Below are 21,870 nucleotides of genomic sequence, written 5' to 3' on the forward strand. Positions count from 1 at the left end.
TGTGTCCTGATGAAAGAGGATTTGGAAATGAAAGGCAATGATTTAAAAGTAGTAGCAATAATATGGACAAGATTGCCTGTAGCAATGCAGGGCACTTGCCCTGCCTGTGTTTGACATTAATTCTAGCTGGAGCATGAAACTACTGTACTGCAAATTTCTGTTGAAAGTGGGAAGCCAGCTAAATACTGACAGGACTAAGGAGAAGACCATTATAAGGATGCCATGACTAAAGTAGTCCAGCTGAGTTTACCTATTGGTAGGAAATTAGAGAAATGGCATTCCCCTAAAACTAGCAAATTTAATTCTTAATCCTGGGACTTCACAAAGGCCACCAATGGACTGTAAACTTTGAAACATGAGGAAAATACACAATGCAGAAACTTGTTGAAGAAAGGAAGAGCAAATATTTGTAGTGGAGATTAACAGCTCATGGGGAAAACTGGCAGCATACACACTGAGTGACAGAGATACAGTTCAGAAGAAAAGCCATATAAAAGTTATGACTTTACAATATATAGTAATGATTAAGAGCACCAAGGAAACAGAGAAATCAGAGAATACTCAAAGATGAAATGCTGTAAAGAGTATGCTTACTAGGAAGATAACATTTAAGGGTATGTTTGTGTAGGCCATGTGGGCTGCAAGGCATTTAGGCACAGTGTTCCCATTTTTGGGAAAAAGCTGAAGGGTTGCCATGACCAAAAGAATAAAACAAAATCAGAGATCAAGTGACTGACTCACCTGGCCTCATATCCGTACTTTTGAGAAACAGTTGCTTCCCTAGCCTATACTTTTCTAAGAGGCTTTGGTAATGCGCAGAGTAGTCAAGAATGATGACTGTATAGAGGTGTGAGATATTGAAAAACTTCTGGAGCTTCAGGAAATCACTGTGAGTCTTAGAAACTTCCCAGCTTATGGCAGGCCTTAGCACTGTCAGCACTTTACCATTTACTATGTTTGGCCATCAGCTTTGTTTGCTTAAGCAGCATTCTTCCTTTTTAATTTATTCCATTATTCATCATGGAAGCTTTTGAAATCACCACATGCATATATGTCCTTGCACACGCTTCTGTTGTGGACCCATATTTTCTAATGGTGCAACCCATTGCCTTCAGCTGACATATTTCCAATTTACACTGACATAAATTCACAACTACACACATGGCATGTTCTCAGCTCATTAACAGCAGAATAGATTGCAAGCTCCAGAGTGAAAACAATCAAAACCAACACAAAATCAAAGAGATATGGTGGTTCAAAGAATACCATTGTGTAGTTTTGGTTCCTGAGCTACAGATTTCTCATAATAAAGAGAACTGTGGGATATAAGAAGATGGGTGAGCATAAGGGAAATGTTGCTTAATGCGAGATGTTGATTTTTATTAAATGAAATGAAAAAATGCGACTATATGACTTCACTGAGCTTTAACATTCTGAAACTGTCTAAATTCCCTCTTTTTTTCTCTTTCACATTTTATTAGTCTTTTATTCTTCAAATTTAGGGAAAGGAGGAGGTAAAAGGTCACCCAGCACTAACTAAAAGTCCATACAGATATTTGCCAGTGTGTTAACTCATGAAATTTATGTCTCCTTCAGTACTATAATGTCTCTACATTGCTTCCCTGCAACATGAATAGATATCTTTTGTTCTTGCCTCCAGAAGTGCTAATTTGCACAGTGGGGGACTGGTGAAATGGTTGCAAAGTAAAAGAAATTTAAAACCTGCTTTCAAAAAGGCTTAAAAAAAAAAAAAAAAGATAAAAAAGGGAAGAAAGGGGGGAAAAAAAAGGAGAAAGGGAAAGAAAGAAGGCAAAGAATGGAAAAGGGAGAAAGGAGGGGAAGGGGGAAAAGGGGAAAAAGGGGAGGAAGGGAAAAAGAAAGGGGAGAAAGGGAAGAAAGGGAGGGAAAGGACAAGAATGGGAACAAGAAATGGGAAAAGCCAAAAAAGAAAAAAGAAAAAAAAGGGAAAATAAAAAGGAATAAAAAAGAAATTGTTGAGGGAGAAAGAAAAATACAAAGAGAGGGAAATGGGAAAGAAAAAAATGAAGAAAGATTTGAACTTTTTTTTTTTGCTGTCCTTTCTTAAAAAATGTACACAAATGCATTAGTCATGAAACAGAGACAAATAGCACCGACTAGAAATAGATAGACAGAAGGTAGGCACCATATCACTGAAGTCTGGAAAAGTGAAAACAATACAGAATATGTCACACTAGATCCCACAGAAGTCTCCACTGGCCTTTAAGTTACAAAATAAATAAGTGAAGGGACAGAAGTGATGGCAACAAAATTAGAGATAGGAGGAAACAACAGCAAAACTAGGGCAGAATAGGAAAAAGAGAGAATATGAGAAAAAAAAAAAAAGAGAAAGTGGTATGTTATGAAGTGTAAGAACTTCCAAAAATTCTCATAACCAAATAGGAATGGTCTTTAGATCAGCAGTGGTTAAACACTTCAGAAGATGGAGAAAAAACCCACACAGGAGACTACTGTTGAATAATGGGCTATGGGAAGGCTCTTCTCATCCACAAACAGATCAGTTTAATACATGAAGTAGGGAACACATATTCCTCTCGAAACATGCTCTTGCCAAATTGTTGATGGTGTTCAGACTTTTAATTTTCTTATCAACTACATACATGTTTCAGATGAGGAGCAAAATTGAAGCCTGCATAAACTGAAAGTTCCTAAAGATGCCACTCCAAAACCAGTATTCCCAACTTCTGTTTTCCAGCTTTCAAGAGAGAATTACAGTCTGACTCAAAAACATTGCCTCTAAAGTGGAGTTTAAAAGAGACACCTCTTGCAATTATGGTATCATATTAATGCGTTTGCTAAACAGCTTTTGACCTGGGGTTTAGGTGCCTAACTGGAGGTTTGTTTGTTAGTTTTTGTTTTTTAAGGGAGAGTCAACAACATTGTTTTAAAAAGACAAAAATATTTGCCCTGACAGGAAGTTCATGTATGATGTATCCCTCAGAATAGTGGCTCCTTCTGTTTTTACAGACTGTTCGAAAATTGTTTTCCAATTTGGTTGCAAAAAAATAAACAATAATAATAATAAAATATTTCCAGATGCTCTCCAACTGTACATCGTGGTATTATTCCCATTTTTTGCCACCCAATCTCTAGATCCCCACATTCAGAATCCAGATTCTCTAATTTTCAAAACATGGGTGAAACTGCATTGCTGTCTGTTACACTTGTGCCATCACAAAGACATTGCCTGAAGTCAGTGAAATTGTACCAAAGCAAACATGGCATTAATTCAAAGAGAGGTTCCCATCTCCTCCCAGATCAGTGCACTTATGCATGACAAGCCGTAGCAATTTGCCTCCTCAGTGGGCAATGCTTTCTTAAGCAAGTTAGACTCACTGCTCAAGTTGGATGGGTTCATTTGGCCACTCTCAAAGTTCCCCTACAAGTACCTGAAAGAGAAACTATCCCTTTAAAGTTCAATGAAACCACAGATCATTTGTCATTGGAAAAGATCTTTCAAGAAATGTGTTGCTCTAATCACCTGATGCCAATAAGTCATTAATCAGCACAAGAAAGTGTTCATCTGGAACCTGGGCACCTGTCAGCAAAATACTGTGGGTATGTTCTTGGCACCAGTCTTCGTGTACAAATTTCCTGTAAGGAAAGGAGGCAATCACTCATATTTTGTTAAAACATCGAGACACAAAAAGTGTGAAATGCACGTTAGTGGATGGCAACGCATTGCTGACTTCACCTTCTCGTTCATTTACATATCACTAGTTTGTTGCATAATATCCAAAGGGAAAAGCAGTTTGCCTCTGTTTTCTATATAAAACACTGAGGTTTTAACATGACCTGGTAGTAAAGATCAAACCAGACTACTAATCGAGGGAATTCCTCCATACTATGAAAGGGGTATTGCAGCCATGAAAGTTCCCATCAAGAACAGCTGTAGCCATACCAATAATGTCTAGGAATTGCACTGAAGAGTAAGATCAATTTTAAACTCTGTTATTTCTGCAAGAGCTTTTTTTTTTTTTTCTTAGTGAATTTATTTAGGAGAGCTTACTTATGTTAAAAAAAAAAAAAAAAGACTGAGTAATGCACTGGTGCACTATTACTTTTGCTGTCACACATGAGTGGCCTGGACAGAGACATGGCATGGAACCATTGTGCTATCCGTGCTACAAACGTGGAATGCTTTTTGGCATGAGGTTCCAGAAAGAAAAGCAACCCACATCACTTGTACTCAAGTGTGGCCACATTTGAAATATAGAAAAAGGTCAATGCTGCCTGATATGAACAAGCTGCCACATGACCTAGTAGAAAGCAAATTACTGGGTTTGTTAACAGAGGCTTAGAAGTTTCCCTGCTTGGAAACAGGACGGGGGAAATGACCATCTGGGCCCACATCTTACATTGCACCTCATTTGCCCAGGGAAGGAGGGCACAAGAAGTTAGACACCATATAAAACACTGAAGAGCACACAGCATTTTTCCAAAATAGAACAGCGTGTACCTCCCTCTGAAAACAGATGTCTCAGGCTGCACACACTGTGGTGGTTTGGTCACAGCCCAAGGCTAACAGTAGGGCTTTTTGGGGACCATGATCCACCAAATTTGGCCACAATCAGATCCTTATTTAGCCATGTCTGAGATTCAGAAGCACCAATTGTTGCCCACATGGAGTGAAGAGGAAGAAAATGTTCCCTCCTTCCCTGTTTGCTCACATAGACAGGGCCCAGCCTTACAAGGTCCTGAAGTCTGTAAGCCTGACAGAGCACCTCACTCAACTATAGTCTTTATCTTTGCATGTGGCCAGTGTGATTAAATGACTCACAGGTAACAAGGACAAAACTTTGCCCTCTGTTCACCCACATCCATTTTATTCCACTAAATCACAGAATGTTAGGGATTGGAAGGGACCTCAAAAGATCATTTATTCCAATTCCCCTGCCAGAGCAGGAACATCTAGATGAGGTTACACAGGAAGGCGTCCAGGCAGGTCTTGAATGCCTCCAGAGCAGGAGACTCCACAACCTCCCTGGGCAGCCTGTTCCAGTGTTCTGTCACCCTCATTGAGAAGAAGTTTCTTCTCAAATTTAAGTGGAACCTTTTGTGTTCCTTGTACCCATTGCCCCTTGTCCTATAATTGGTTGTCACCAAGAAGAGCCTGGCTCCATCCTCGTGACACTCACCCTTTACATATCTGTAAACATTAATGAGGTCACGCCTCAGTGTCCTCCAAGCTAGAGAGACCCAACTCTCTCAGCCTTTCCTCATAAGGGAGATGGTCCACTCCCTTAATCATCTTTGTTGCCCTACGCTGGACTCTCTCCAGCAGTTCCCTGTCCTTCTTGAGCTGAGGGGCCCAGAAGTGGATGCAATATTCCAGATGTGGTCTCACCAGGGACATGCAACAACATGCAAAAATTTGTAACAAACTGCTAACTTTAAATACCAGAACTCCAACCAAATCTTTGTAGTGTCTGAAGTAGCTGCCTTGGAAAAAGTGGAAAAACTACCAAAATTCTGTGAAGCATACAAACAGATACTAAAATATCTATTGACCACCCATTTCTCAGAGGTGAAGAGAAGAGGTAAAGCTGGAAACCACAGGAATCACAGGTCTTGTTATTGTAAACCACACTGTTTTGCCTGTGATTTTATCAAGCCTGTGCAACAACAAAAGAACAAGTTCTTGAAGTGATGAACTCAACAGACTCAAATAATATCTAATAGTTTACCCTCAGCTCCTGGATCCTGTCATCTTTCTTCACTGTGATTTGGAGAACCTCCAGGGAGCAGATGTATGCTGCCAGCCTCAACAAGCTTTGTTTATCACTACCACCTACTCCAGTCAGAAGTGCATAACCCATAGGGGCTTCTAGGATATGACTGATCTGGCACCTGAGGGCAAAAAAAACCCAATAACATATGCTTCAACATTGTTAGCCAAGTTTCTCAGTTTCTTTTTATTGCATCATGCTTGCTTTTTAATTTTTTTTTTCTTCCCACCCTTCTTTCTTTCTTGTCTGCTTGTGTGGTAATGTACTACTGACACCTAAAGGTTCATTAACTTCACATCAGCATTTTTTTTTCCCCCAATATTTGAGCAAGTGGAAAGAAAAGCTGTTTCCCTTTGTGAAATATTGAAGGTCTGCACCAGCCTCTTATAACGACCAGAGCTGTCTAGTTGCATATTCTTTACAGTGAGCTGCTCTCCAAAGCATCATTACAAGATCCTGATGGACCCTGACTGGACTCAGAATAAAGACCTAGTTAATGTGAAGGGAGGTTGACTGGTCTTTAAGAGCACATGAGGATTCCACATCTGGCAGTTCACATCACAAAGACTGAGGGATGATGAATCACTTCATGAAAAATATTCATCAAGCATTAATTTAAGCTTGGAACATCCAGGCCAGACTACTTAGTACATGTTTCTATTTGCTGATCATGGAATACTACAGGGTGAATGAGGCCAGATGAGAATCTGGCTCAAAATTAGACAAGATTCAGTTGCTAAAATTTTCAAATGTAAGTAGTGAGGCAATTCTTCCCCCCAAAAATATGTTTGAGACATTAAAGAAAATACATAAACGATGAAAATATCAGTTGTAGGATAAGTATCTGAAAATTATTTTCAAAATTTCTTTTTCTTTTTTTTTTTTTTTAATATCAAATACAGATTCTAAGGGATTACAGCCTAGTATTAGCAGACCAGAGCCTAGATACAGCATGTTGGACTCCTTTGCTTGATTTTGCTTCCATGTATCCATGAAAATAAAACAGGAAAACAACCTCCTCATTCTCTTTATGTCTCATGCCACTGAAAAAATCATCCTTGAAAAAACATCAACAGCTTTCTTAAATAAAGGGATAATGTGCCTAATCTGGTTGCATCTAACAAAGAAGTAGAAACCTGTTCAACCAAAACATTACTGGAAGCCAATTCTCTTTGACCTCACTGTAGAACTTTGTCAGCCGTATTCATGATTTCACAATGGATCCATAGAAAAACCCATAAAAGGTGCCAAAAAACTTTACAGGATTTAATTTCACATACACTTTTCTGGGCCTGCCAAACTGTAAGGCTAAGATACCCTGCCACTTTTTTTGCCAAACTGGGATACTACTCTCGGTCACTAAACTTCAGAGAGAAGATAATGGCTTACCAGCATTGTCAAGCAAAACTAGCGATACCTGAGAAGGCTGCCTGCAGTTCTGATGATTATCACATCAACCTCTAAATCAGCAGAACAAAATCTGCAGTCCCTATGTAAGATCCATATGATTATCTTTGTAATATAAGCTCTTTTTAAATCCTCTTGGAGAGAAGCTTCTACAATAGACTGCTTTGTCAAGAGTGCCTTCTTTTATATAGCTCCTGCCTGAATATGTGCAAAGTGAAAAACGATGACATTGAAATCCTAGTCCAACTCAATTAGAAGAAAAGGTTCCACGTTAAATGATTTGACACTGCAAATAATAGAAACTACTTTAACAAAGCTAAGCTCTGCCAGCCTAAGCCTCTGTCTCTTTCTAGAAATCACTGATATTATACATGACCAGAACGACTGTATAAATTGAAGAAAGATTACAAATAATGACAAAGAGCAACAATGAAGTCTGAGCCTCACTTATTCAGTAAAATCTTCACTTCATCTTCTAAAAACTGGCCGGTTTTCTTCTGTGCATGAAAACAAAGCAAATGTAGTTAATCAGATTTCAGAAACAGAAACTTAGATTTAGGGCCATGATGGGTACTAAGATATTGTTCAACATAAGAAAAACAATTTACATTAAACTGAGATAAGAATACATATGGAAAAAAATCAATGGATAAATAAATTAAATAAATTAAATAAATCTATGATGACACTTAGAAGTCTGGACTGGTTTAGATTTTAAAAAGTACAAGTCTAGGTAGCAAGGCAACTTCAAGTCTGCCATGCAGTGGCATCATTTAGTATATTCTTAAGGTATTCCTTGTCCTTGTTTTGAATTACTCCAGTTTTAAAAACATTTTCCTTTTCTTGGAAACAAAAAGTAAACATTACTTTTCTTATAAAGAAACCATCAACTAATTAAAAGATAAGGCAGACAGAGAATAGGTGGTGTCAATTTCCTTGCAGCACAAAAATGGATGAATCTCTGTTTAAATAAACAAAATGGAGGTTAGCTTTAATACTGAGCCACGATCTACTCCTCCATAAAGACACCAATAAAGTACATTTAGCAGAACTATTGCTGAATGATGCTTTCGCATAAGCCTTCCAACTAAGACTGTTAGGAGTCCGCACTGCAACAGTCTCTGAATGGTGAAAAGCAACAACTTCATGCAAACATTGCATCATGAAGAATTATTTGCTTCCTTTGTAGATATTCCACTTACACATACTGCACGGCATCCTCAAATATGACTAGGTTCATAGAAGCATGCATTTCACTGTAGCTTTCTAGGAACTCTTCAAATATATTCCTCAGCGGCTCCCACTCTTTCACTGGCTTGTAGCAAGGGTCTGCTCTGCCCTTTGCAAAATGGCAATAGATGAGTGGAGATTGCAGCAACACTTGGTCTTCCACGTTCTACCACATAGTGAGAGAGAAAAATAATAGTTAAAAATTCCCCAAACACAGCACATGAAAAACATTTTCATGAATAAACAGTCCACTAGTGTGGCAATTGATGTTCCTATGCACTGAAAGACTACATGTAGCTACAAGTATGGGCTCAAAGCATTTGCACAGTACATCCAAACAGACAGGCTCCAAACAAACTACTGGTAAAGCTGTCTATATCTTTAATTGTTCATGTCTGAACTACTTTAAATTACGGAACAATAATTTCTTTGTGATATGAAGTCACTGCTCAGTGTATAGGGTGTTTCAAAAAGATGGATCCTATTTGAAATCACTATATTTCTGCAACCACAAGTCACCCATGAATGAAACTCTTAACACTTGAAAGGGGGGGGGGCACAGAGTTTCAGAGGTTACTAAAACTTGATAAGTCATTAAAACATTTATAAATTTGTGTGTAATTGTAACATGTTGCCATCATGAAATATACTGCTTTGAATTTGGGTCCATCTTTTTAAAATACCCTGTAGATTCAAATACTGCCAAATACATTAAGTTTTCCATTTGGGTGTCCTCATTCCTATCTTTTCACTCCTTTTTTATTGGCAATTAGAAATTAGAACGGAAGGGAAAAAAGGACTAGTAAACAAAGTTGATGTTTTCCAGTTTCCATTTTTTGTCAAATAAATTCAAATACTCTCTCTCTTTTTCTCTCCCTGCCTCCCTCCCATGGCCCCCATGCCTGCCACCTGTCAGAAAACTATTTTCTTTTTAAAAAATCAAATATACTTGCATTTAATATGCTCATTTTAGCTCATGCTGAAGAACTTGCTAATTTATAGACATTCTGGTTCTTATTTAAAGACTATATAGTTTCAAGGACAATGTGTAACGGGTATCTACTCAGGATGATTAATATCTTTGCTGAATATCAGTTGGTCTTCCTTAAGGGTAGCCTATTTTGTCTCAGATGACAGCACTTAAAAAAAATGTTATCTAGTGTGCAAAATACAATTTAAACAAATGTCTATTCTTCACTGACTGGCACACTTACGTGACTCATTATGGTTTGATGCCCTTGTGCACTACAAGACACAGGGAAGTATCAGCATTCCCAGGATCTTGTATGTTCACTAGTTTTGCAATACCACTCAAGAAAACAGGATACAGATTATCACAACAAAATTAGCACTTCCTCAGCTGTCACCTCAAACTTCCTTCCTTAACAAATTCCACACCAGGATGGGTACAAATGTGCATGATGGCCAGTGCACCCTTATCAAACCAAGGTAACTGTTGTAATAGGAGACCTGAGAAATCCATGCCTCCTTTCTAATGGTTTCTGATGATCCATGGGGTGGGCAGGCAAGAAGAATATTACAGAACAGAACAGAGCTGCACTCCAAGGAACTGAAAAGCAGGTAAAGCCAAATCAGGATCAGATTCACCTGATTTTACAAGAGGGACCAATATTTGTGGACCATGTTATATCCTCCCCTCATTTTTCTCTTTAATGCCTGGTCTGGTGTTTGGCTACTGGTTTCAGCCCCTGCTTCAGGGCTTCTTCAATCTGTTTCACTGCACCTAATCTCCAGAAAGTTGTCTTGCCTCTGAACAAATGTTCACCTTCTCTTCTCAAAATCATAAACAAGCATAGTGAACTTTACAAACCATTGCTCTAGTTCCACTAAGTATCTTTTCTTTCTTGGTTTTCTACCCCTTTACTCTACCTGACCATAGTCACTTCAGGGCAGGGACTACTGTCTACTTAGTACAAAGGGCATCGTTTCTTCATCAGTCCACAGACCAATGTGCATCACTAAATAATTAAGAGCAGCTGTAATAAGAGTGTTGCTAGATAGAAAATTAACCCATGATACAGACCTGGAAGATGTTGGAGAGGTCTCTCATGTTAAAGATTGAGTGGAACTTAATAGCAGTTGTTGGGACGTTTTGAACCACTGCCTGGCGAAGGCATATGGCTGCTTTTATGGCTGAAATATTATTGATTACTGATGGAGTAAAAGCATGTCTCTGGAAGTGGAAGCAAGTGATATTGCTACAGATGGTAGTTGGGGAATCTGAAGAAGGGAAGTTCAAACAAATACTGCAAAATGTCTCTGAAAATGAAAAGGGAAAAAGAAGATTCTATAGCATCAGACAGCAGAGTCAATGACATGTTAAATAAAGTTATTAAAATGTTAAATGACAATACAGCCTGGTGAAAATACAGTTACTTCTGTGTCACAGAAAAGACTTCATTTCTAGCCTCATCCTTGATGCAGTTCCACAGCAGCTGTATATCTGGCTATGAGCCCCAAGGGCACATCTGCCAGGTGAAGGACCACGTGAGACTACAATTGGTATGGCATTCAGGGGAATCTCAATATAAGAATATGTTAGTTGTGTCTCTTTCTGTTTAGTTATAGGAACAGCAGAATTTTGAACCTAGGCTGAATTTCAGACACTACATTTTCTCCTATCCCCTTTTGTCGCCTACCTATTGCAGTTAAAAGCTAAATAGTAATTATTTCATGTATTAAATACAGGATTGCTATAACATGACACTTGAAACCATACCTAGAGTCTTGGGTTGAGAGTGAAGCTGCCAGCAATTGGATTCACACAGGCAATATAATGACGGTTATTAATTTCTTTAATAGTTAGCTTCTGCCTATCATACCTGAGAAAGAAAACTTAGCTTGATTAATATTTGTGACAAAATACCATGCATTTTCCAGGCTTAACCTCAACTGAAGAATCAAGATTTCTGCCCTATAGGAAAGTGCAAAAATATGAATGATAATATCATTTAATGAGGACATTTAACCAGGAAACTAGTGTGACGCCTCCCATGCTAAGGAATATTAAGCTGATTGTATTAAATTTCAGCATATTCCCCAAAATGCAGTGCTTACATGATGCTGAATACAGATTATCAGATTAAAAAATTACTACAACAGTGAACAAATTAATTCAAATATCCTACATATTTATCAGGACTGTAGAACCTTGAGATGTAAATTTTAAGTTTATACAATTTTTATTCAATTGCACTGCTTCCCTTAGAGGTGTAAGGAAAAGAATAACTCCAGAAAGCTCTAAGTCATCTTGAAAATACAGAATGTATTAAGCATTATTAAAATATTGAACTTTGCTATGATGTGATCCTCAGCTTTTGCCACTTGGGGAAGTACTCCCCAGATTCACAAGAAAGGATTCATCATCCATGGAAGCTTGATTTCTAATTGCACTTTTTCTATTTTGTGCATGGAAGTAAGAACCTGCAGAAATAATTAGGAGTTTATTAAAACAGGACTAGAAACTAACAATCTCTCTTCGTTTCAAGGTTGTGTATTTTTGTTGTCTAAACGATCACACAAATGTTTTGCACAAATGAAACCACAGTAATTGGTAGACTTCAAGGAAAACTTTTCAGCATATTGCAGTGACTGGGCCTCTAATCTTCAGCAAGCAGCCAGATTTCAAAAGCTCTCTCTGCCTCATTCAGAGTAGAGACTTGAACCAAAGTTGGTTATGAAACATTTAGATCGTGGTTACAACCCTTACTGCACAGAATATAATTTAATTCAGATTTTGTAAGCATGAGATTTCTCACTCAATACTGCTGAGCAAGAATAAAAAGATTTCTCAAAAATTTTGTGCATCTAGCCCAGATTTTTTTTTGTCCAGTCAATAGTGTTTTTTAAGACTTTAATATTTGTCAAAAAGAGAGCAAGAGAGCAAGAAAGAAAAAAAAAAAAGTTATGAAATGTAAACATATGTTTTATATGGTTTTACAGTGAAATAAATAATTCACAAACCTTAATAATGATTCTGTCTGTCCAGTTCAAGAAAGGTAACAAATGTTTCCGATGACATTTCTGGCTAGTTGTAGACAGATAAAAGGATGGTTACTGACTGGAGAAGAAAAGTAAGTAGGTGTGCCGGAGAACAAGAGAGAAATGTAGGACCTCCACATATTTGCAACTGGATGATCATAAATTCAGGGAGGAAAAGCTGTGCCTGCACTTATCCTACTTCTCTGCCACAAAAGTGTAAAAGCTTTTTGCAGAAACTATGTGCACATAAAAGGCTTAAAGTATCTTAATACCTCAAAAATCTTAGGTGAAAGAAAACTTTCTTCTTCTGTTACCTGAAGTACATATATACCTGTCCTTTTAACCCCCAAATTAGGAATATGCCTTCTAGATTCTTAACCTTATCTAAATTTTAGATTGTGTCCACAATTACAATCTATAACTCCAATTTTTTAAAATACTTCATTATTGCAATAGGGAAATGTATTTTACTAAATTCCATTGTACATAAATGTTTATGCAAATTTCTTCTCTGTTCCAAACTTCAGTACTATTGAAGACCCCAAACTTAATGTATCAATATTACTTTGCATCAGAACCTGCCTCCAGGTTCTGTTCTACAGGCAGAGAGGGTGAGATGTATGACTTGGGGGAATGCTAAATAAAATTGAACACTACATGCTAATCTCATCCACTCTAGCAGATACCTCAAAAAAAGTTATGTGGATACAGATAAGATGGGAACTGGCAGAAAATACTGCTGATTAAAAGTGATATGATCTGTAAGAAAAATCTTTTAACCTCTAAACCATAGAAAGAACATGGTAATGTAGTGAATAACTGTATGTGAACAAGTTCAGGTCTTAAGCTCTTCTTTTTGAACTGACACAATTTAAATTGCTTGTTTGTGCAATTTGATCTGAATGCCTCTTTCCATAAAAAAAAAAAATAAAAAAAATTCAACACTTTGCTCCAAACTATTGCTTGGAGTGATAACCTAAAATGCATAAGGAAGGCATTTCAGTGTACCACTTGAATGCATTTTATAGGAAGAAGCATTGGTTCACACAAATACAAAAATAACAAGCAGCCGTTTTTAGCTATACATGACAATACAGAAACATTCCGTCACAGCTCATTGAAAAAAATGTTGTAAACACAACAGAAAGCAAACACAATATATTTTTTTTCCTGAATTCTCATGGAGTTCTACACCCTCTGTGGTTAGCAGAGGGACTTGGCTGAAGAGCAGCGGGCAGAAGGAAGAGCTGCAGACAACCAGAGAGTCCACTTCTCTGTTCATCTCTTAATATTTCTCAGAAGGAGTGGTGAATGTTTTACAAACACTGACTTAAAACCTGGAGGAATACTAGTAACATTTCACAACAAGTCCTTAAAGGTTCATAACCTATCAAATTTTACATCACAGTATAGCTGACAGGTGCTAAACACTTGCAGAGAAAGCCCCTGTGATGCTGACTTCACTTATTTGGTTTATATAAGAAGTTTTCTGAAAGAAGAACGCACAGCCTTTGCTGCCTATGAGCTCCTTTCCTCACCTTCAATTTGCAATGGAATGTGTTATGCTTTGGTGCTCCAGTGCATTGGTCACGGGTGCTGCTGGAATGGCAGTCATTCGTTAAAAATCCCCTCTCTAATCAGAGGAATACCTGAAAACGTTTCAAGGCTGATTCCCCATTGAAAGACCTATGACAGTTTACGACAGCTCATGTTCTCACTCTGACGACACAGCAGATTTCTTTTCTCCTAATCTCTCTGTTCATTTTGAGGGGCAAAAAGGTGACTAAGTTCTGTTAATCCAGGATTCTATGTTAACATGAATTTGGAAACACTTCAAAGACTAAAATAAGGTACAAAGTAAGCTGAAAGTGGTATTTACTTATCTGACCTTAATACAGAAGAAACCAATACGAAATAAGAATGAAAAAGCACAGTAAAAACTTATCCAATGGAGATTTGAGTATTTATACATATTTTAAGCCTACTAACAAGCTGATCCTTTAGCAGCAATGTAGATTGGCTAGAAAAAAAAAAAAAAAAAAAAAAAAGATTGCAAATTAGTTGATTTAAGCATTAAGCAAACTTAAATTCTCCTAAAGATTTTATCTGAAGACTTAAATTTTGGAAAGTTTTTAAAAGTAAGAATTTGTTATCTTTCTTTTCCCAGACACATGAAGGGATAAGCCAGTGTATTAACTGCTTTCTCCAGTGCTTTTTAGTGCTGTGAAAAGTGGTACAGTGAATAGGGCACATAATTTTTTTTCTGTGTAGTTGCATCAGTTCAAGTTACTGCAAGCATTAAAATAAAAAAGCAAAGAGGGGTTATCTGCTGACAGTTGGGCTCTCCCTTGATTGTGCTGCTCATGAAAAGCAGAAGAGACACGGAGCTTTAATGAGTCTACTTTACTTTGACTGTCTGACTCCTCTTGTTCCAAAAGCTACCACCAGTGTAACATTTTCAGCCAAAATACAGCCCCCGTCTGCTTGTGTGTTATGTTAACATTTCCTTTGCTCTGCATCCATCTCACCTATGGAGACTCCAAACTTGTCTAGACAGGGATTGCCCTCCTTGGGGATTGCACAGTGCCCAGCAAAAGCAAGCTCAACTCCTGACTGCCCTCATTGTTACATCTACAGGCACAATGCAGGGACACCCAAGCTAGCCGAACCTGGCTCAAGGCTTCTTGACAACATAAATAAAGCCAAATTTTCTCTTGTTCACATGCACCAAGCAACTTGTGGGAGCACAGTGTCAGTTTGTCCCAAACAGTTTCATCCTTCTCCTTTCTTCTTGCCCTCCCGAACGTCACTGCACCTCCCACTTTGCAAAGCAATGAGATTGCCAAGACTCAGAGAATGACAGTAGCCAACAGCTGTGATGACCATAAAAACTGTGCAATATTTTTCACCTTTGATGTTGAGGGAAGGTAGATTTCTTGCATCTGTATGGAAGTTACTCTGGAGCACTGCTGATGTTGTGCAGTGGTTGAGAGGGATATTAGCCAGCAGATAGTCTTCAGAGAGAACAGCAAACCTGTCACTTAGAAACAATGATTTTCCTCCTCCAGCATTTCCAAAAAGCATGACTGGTTTGCCTTTTGTTAAGAGTAAATCAATGAAATATTTGAGATATGTAGTCTCAGACATGTGAACAAAGATTGCCTATAATTGAAAGGGAAACAAACCAAAATAGTCAAACACTTACACAATACAGTTTAGCTTTAAAAGCAAACAGTAATTTCTGTCTCTCTATGGCTAGGACTGATTCTAAAAAGCAATGAAATAGAATACACCATTCTATTATTCTCAAACATAATTACTAGAACAAAATGTTCTACTGGATTACTTTTTACACAGCCTTTCTACTTGAAAATATGTATTCCATTTCCTCTAGTAGAAAGATTTTGAAACCAGGTTGTAGCTGAAATGTGTTGGTTGCACCTCAGCCTTTACAGAATGCCAGTCTCCCAAAAACTGGTAGAGAAATGAAGGTTGGTGCAACAGATAGTTGGTTTAATTTTTCAATTAGTATTTCCATTTACTTTTTGGCTTAGCTTTCAGCATACCTAAAGCTTTTTGGGCAAATAGTTGGAAATAGACTATCTTTACTTACTGTGAACGTTGCCTGATAGTAAACCTCAAAGAGAACTTGTTACAGGATAGCTGGTAATGGATAATGTCATCTAATGGTCAGCTTCACGTTTCTATGTCCACAAACTTCTAATCTCCCCAGGAAAACTCATACTCATCTATGCATTTAAAAATAAAAAGACCCACAAGTTAATGCAATCAAAACACCATGAAACATTTGACAATATCCTATGCAAAACACTGAAAAAAAGAGCAAAGACAACCAAACCCTCAAACTGAGGCAGTTGCAACCAATAGCTCATGCTTTCTGTTTCTCCACTGACAAGTGTATTTCATACTATCATAACTTCTCTAATTTGTATTCCACAAATATAATGCTAACTTTGTAATTTGACCAAGATTGTAGTGGAAATGTGATAAAGTGATTTACTTCCCTTAGAAATCATACACTTCTGTTAGCATGAAAAGAATTTAACTGGCAAAAGAATACCCATGTATAAAGCTGCCAACAGAAAAATTAACATTTTACTTCAATTGGTGGTGTACAGCTGCTGCGGGCATTATTTTCAATGATTATATAGACTTGGAGACTGAATTTCTCCTACTGTGGAAAAAGGGTATAAACCACTAACAAACTGAATACAGAGTGTCTTTGGTAGTGCTTTAACAATACAAAAATCAATAGAACTTCATTGTTTATACTCAACACTCAGCTCAGTACATGGCCCAGATAGCAAGATCCAAATGCATCTAGGGGGTGTTACTTCTAGAACATTTAAAATGATGTCAGAAATGGTGACAAGGCCATAAACCATCCCTGTATCTAGTAATGCTCAGCGTGTGGTCACTGGTGTGCACTGTACCTGCAGGGGTGCCTCTGGATGCACATCGGGACTCAGGACCTCATCCACCCAGGGCAAGAACTTCCTCGTCTCTGGATCAAGGTAATAATTGAGCACTGTGACCTGGGATGGAAACTTCACTGCTTTCATCTTCTTATGCTACCAGCAGCTGAATTAATGTTGGTAATCTGAAAGCTATAAATGACTCTGCTCCCTCCAGTCAAGTTAGCTTATTTACAGATGGGGTCTGATAGCTAAAGTACACAGTACCACAGGCCAACAAATCAGATGCATGGGCCATTGCTGTCCACCCCATCAATATTAGTGAGTAGAAACCTGCATATACAGCTTTGTATTTGTTTAAAAAGGTAGGTAGGTGTGTGTATATATACTGTTTTTCAGTGTATCTGTTTTTCAAGCATGGTGAGATACTGTGGTCATTTTCATTAACTTACCTGATCTTGAGAGAGCACCCCACCAAACACCCAAATACAAAAAAACCCCAAAATACATCTCATAGGTCTCTCTGGGGAAATCCATTGGCACACTTTCAGGGATCAGCAAACAATCCAGCAGAAAACAGTGTTTGCAATAAATAAATATGTGAAGAGAATGATCTGTGAGTCTTACTCCATTGGAAGATGACAGTGGCCTCAAGAAGGTATTTAAATTTAAGTAGTGAGACTGCAACTCCTTGCTGTGCTTCTTATTGTCTAGGAGCTCCTTTCTGCTCTACTCAAAGCAAGGTATATGAAGAAGATGACAAAGCTGAGGCGTGTACATTATGACAAGTTCTCAGCACTCATACTCGATAATTAGTTTATTCTTCTCATATTGACTTATTTAGAAGCAGGCAAACACTCAGAAGAGTTTAGAATTACAAGGCATTTTAAGTACATTTAAAATGTCAATGTAAGGATGTGCAGTATCAGATCATTTATATATGAAACAAACAGAGCTCAGCTCCATTCTTCAGTAACATTTAATAATGTAGGGACTCATTATCAGAGTATGAGAGTAACTAACACTAATGAATTTAGAGAGCATTTAATTAGAGAGAGGCAGAATGCTTGTATAGAGAGAGGAAATGGCTAGCCGTAAGCTACTTAAGACATTACTAACAGAAGCAACACAAGAACTAAGGAATCAGGGAATTACATGCAGTGCTGCAGACTACATTTCTTCTTGTTACAGTGGACTGCTACGAAACAAAACCTCTGAATTTCTGTACGTCTCCAAAATAAGGGTCCAGGTTTGCTATATAAGAAACTCTCAATTTCATCTCACATACATTTCAGATACACAGTGATATGAAGTATTTTTGCTCCTGCATAGTACCACATGCTTGGTGGATGTTTTAGAAATACTGTTTCTTAAAACGCAAGTAGTTTTAATCCTAATGCATACCTAAACCATATTATTCTCAGGAATAGGAGTAACAGTTTTAAATCTTGTTCTGAGTTGTTCTAAGCAGGGAGGCACATATTTAACAAAGAGAACAGTCAAGTTGGCCTTTTCGGATTGGTATTTCCTTGTTTCTATCCAGCTGGTAACATACCTTCAAAACAAATTGGAAAACAACTTACTTTTTTTTTTTTTTTATCAAAAAGAGGTTAAAAAGATAAAAAAATTCTTCCCTCTAGCTTTGAAATCCCAACTTCTGTTGACTTTTGAGAACTATTTGTGACTGCCTTTAGTGCAATGCACAAATATTACTGCACTGGCTATAAGTCAGACATAAGTGCCAACAGCCTTACATTTTTATTTGTTCATGCAAAGGTCATGACACTGCTGCATTTCTAAGAGCTATTATGATATTAGCACATGGTTACACTCCCTTTCCTTGACTCTATGTTTTATCCCAAGGAGGGCAGGAAAAAGAACCCAGATGATACTTTGTTCCTGCTTTCAAGGGGCTAGACCACCTAAAAGCAGGTGAGAACAAGAATTCTGTATTTGTTTTATGTTCTTTGAGAACAGATTATTTAAAATACCAGTGTGTAAGATGTACACAAGACCGAGGATTACGTGACGTCCAAGTTCAACGTGACTTGCATTGCAGGTATCTATAACTGTATATATAACCCAGTCTGCCTGAAAAGCCTGACTATATGTAATTAAAGACAAAAAAGTAATCCTTCTCATTTAGTTCCTATCAAAACCAAGTCTAAAATTGCTTATCTTTAAACTAATTATAGCATGCTTCAGGTTAACAGCCACATGCCTTCATATTCCCAAGGATTAGACAATTCTATCCTCTGCTCGTGTTCACACAGTATTAGTCAAACACAGTCTAAACCGATTATTTACTCATTGACATCTATTCTATTTGGGCAGTTTGTTGCCCACTGTTTCCATCTCTACACTCCTCTGTTTGCTGTGGGAGATTGTGTAGCCTCTCTATGTCCTCACCACTCCTCTGATCCTCATCACCCTACGTGGGCAGCTTGTACAGACTCATACTGCTTAATTAAATCCTCATACTGACAAGATTTCTCTGGGAAATATGTGCACTGAAGGCTTCTTGTCCCAATGGCATACAGCTCTAACACAGACAGAACCAGCTGAAATGTTGATGACATACTGGAATGCTGCAAAATTGAATTTTGACATGAAACAGCAGTAATACTGCTTGAAAATAAAAACATGGACTGACAAATGTTAAAAAGATTCACTTACTACATTTTTTAAGAACTGTTTTGGATCAACTCAACAAATGTAAAAGGAAAAGTTCACGCTGGACTGCTTCAAGTTAATGTATCGTGCCTTGAATAACTAAATTCCCTTTTATACATGAAAACTCATATTATTGAGAAAACATTGTTCTCATAAGTAATTTGCATGAAGTATAGATAGGAAACAAGTTAAAAGAGCTATATTGTGATTCAGAGGAATAAGAGAAACCAAATCCAAGCCAATGTAAAACAGTCTCCCTCACAGTATCAAAGATGGTGATAATTATTAAAAAGCTGTCAGAAAAATTAGGCAAGCTATTTACTTCTTGCTACTGCCAGATTTGCGTTACAAAAAGCACAGAGTTAGTTCACTACTTGTATTGGGTTTATCTGGCAAGGTTATGGTAACTGTGAGGCTACAGGAGTGGCTTCTGTGAGAAGCGGCTGGAAGCTTCCTCCATGTCTGACAGAGCCTGTGTCAGCCAGCTCCAAGATAGACCTGCTTCTGGCCAAGTCTGAGCCCATCAGCGATGGTGGTAGCACTTCTGGGACAACATAGTAAAGAAGGAGGGAAAAATACCCTACACAACTTCTGCTGGAGAGAGGAGTGAGACTATGTGAAAGAAACAACCCTGCAGGCACCAAGATCAGTGAGGAAGGAGAGCAGGAGATGCTTCGGGCACCTGAGCAGAGATTCCCCTGCAGCCTGTGGTGCAGACCACAGTGATGCCAACTGTCCCCCAGCAGCCCATGAAGGTCCATGGTGGACCAGAGATTTATCTGCAGTCTGGGGAAGACCCCACATCAGTGCAGGTGGATGCCCAACGTAGGCTGTGGCCCCACAGGAAACCTGTGGCGGAGCAGATTCTTGGCAGGACCTGTGGTCCCATGGGCATAGGAGCCCAGGCTGGTGCAGATTTGCTGGAAAGACTTGTGACCCCGTGGGGGACTCACACTGGAGCAGTTTGTGAAGAACTGCAGCCCGTGGGAAGGAACCATGCTGCAGAAGTCCATGGAGGACTGTCTCCCATGGGAGGGAAACCACATGGGAGCAGGGCAAGTGTGAGGAGTCCTCCCTCTGAGGAGGAAGGAAGAGCAGATGTGATGAACTGTGATGAACTGACTGCAAACCCCATTCCCTTGTCCCACAGCACTGCTAAGGGGGGTGGGAGTAGAGAATTTAGGAGTAAAGTTAAGCCTGGGAAGAAGGGAGGTGGGGGGAAGATGTTTTAAGGTTTTTCATTAGCCTAATTTGATTTTGACTGGTAATAAATTAATTTCCCTGAGTCAAGTCTGATTTGCTCATGACAGTAGCTGCTGAATGATCTCCCTGTCCTTTCCTCAACCCATGAGTGCATTTTTGTATTTTTCTCCCCTTGTCCAGCTGAGGAGGGGGAGTGATAGAGCAGTTTGGTGGGCACCTGGCATCCAGACAGAGTCAACCTGTCACACCTCTGCCTTGATTAAGCAGTACACATAAGAGGGGAAAATAAAACACTTAACTGATGGTGAAATTTTCTGAACTGCATATTTGAGAATATACATGGCCACCAACTATATCATCCCACTATTATCAGAATAAAAACTAGAAGTAAGAATTAATATAAATAATGGAGTCTACTCCCATTAATCTTCAAGATTAATCCTAAAAACGCTAACTAATGTCATCAGGTACCCATGATTCCACCCCAGGTCCTGGGTATTCAGATAGAGAACACCAGCTCTAGATATGGTAGCTGGTGTAGTTGCTCTTAAATGGTGTAGCTCAAATAACAGCCACATTGATGGAGTCATAGGTACATGTTCATTGCTTGTAAGGGTCAGAACCTAGAAATCATCAGTAAATTTTGCATCAGAAGCAAGCTAAGATACATTGTCTAACAAGAACATGATCAAGTCAAGTATGGATTTATTATAGACCCACAAAGGAGCAAGAATTGTCTGCAACACTACACACATACACTATTTCTTGAATGTAGCTAAACACACTTTATTTGAAAATTGCTACAGCTTTTTACTTCAGAAACACAGATGAGGAAAAATTCAAAAAGTTTTACTTCATCTTGTTTGAGTTTTCCACAGTTGCATTTATTCAAAAGATGACTAGCCTGCTTCATCAATGTGAACTCTCTTGAAAGCTGACAGAAGCAGAAGAGGCAAAGTCCTTCTCAATGTCAACAGAAAAAAACAGAAAATGATCCAGAGCAGGAGCCCAAAATTAGGTGCTCTGACACATCCCTTGGTAAAGCCACTTTCTGTTCATTAGCTGAAGGCAGGCTGTGTAGCTAGCCCCAGGGAGACACCTCCCTGAGGAACCAGAGACCTCTTCACTAGGTAGGTTTAAGTTCTTAAGAC

General features: G+C 38.4%; 1 protein-coding gene across 1 annotated transcript in view; it reads right to left on the bottom strand.

Moving 5' to 3' along the window:
* DNAH11 (dynein axonemal heavy chain 11) overlaps window positions 1–21,870 on the bottom strand; it is a gene marked incomplete at both ends in the record, with an annotated part of 86,579 nt that overhangs the window by 48,881 nt on the left and 15,828 nt on the right. The window contains 6 exon segments of the mRNA XM_082044605.1: window positions 3,521–3,586; window positions 3,589–3,631; window positions 5,718–5,889; window positions 8,378–8,571; window positions 10,450–10,685; window positions 11,146–11,197. Of these exon segments, the coding sequence (XP_081900731.1) occupies window positions 3,521–3,586; window positions 3,589–3,631; window positions 5,718–5,889; window positions 8,378–8,571; window positions 10,450–10,685; window positions 11,146–11,197 (763 nt within the window).

This window comes from Streptopelia decaocto (genome assembly GCF_964273445.1).
Source record: "Streptopelia decaocto genome assembly, chromosome: 2".
Taxonomy (NCBI): Eukaryota; Metazoa; Chordata; class Aves; order Columbiformes; family Columbidae; genus Streptopelia; species Streptopelia decaocto.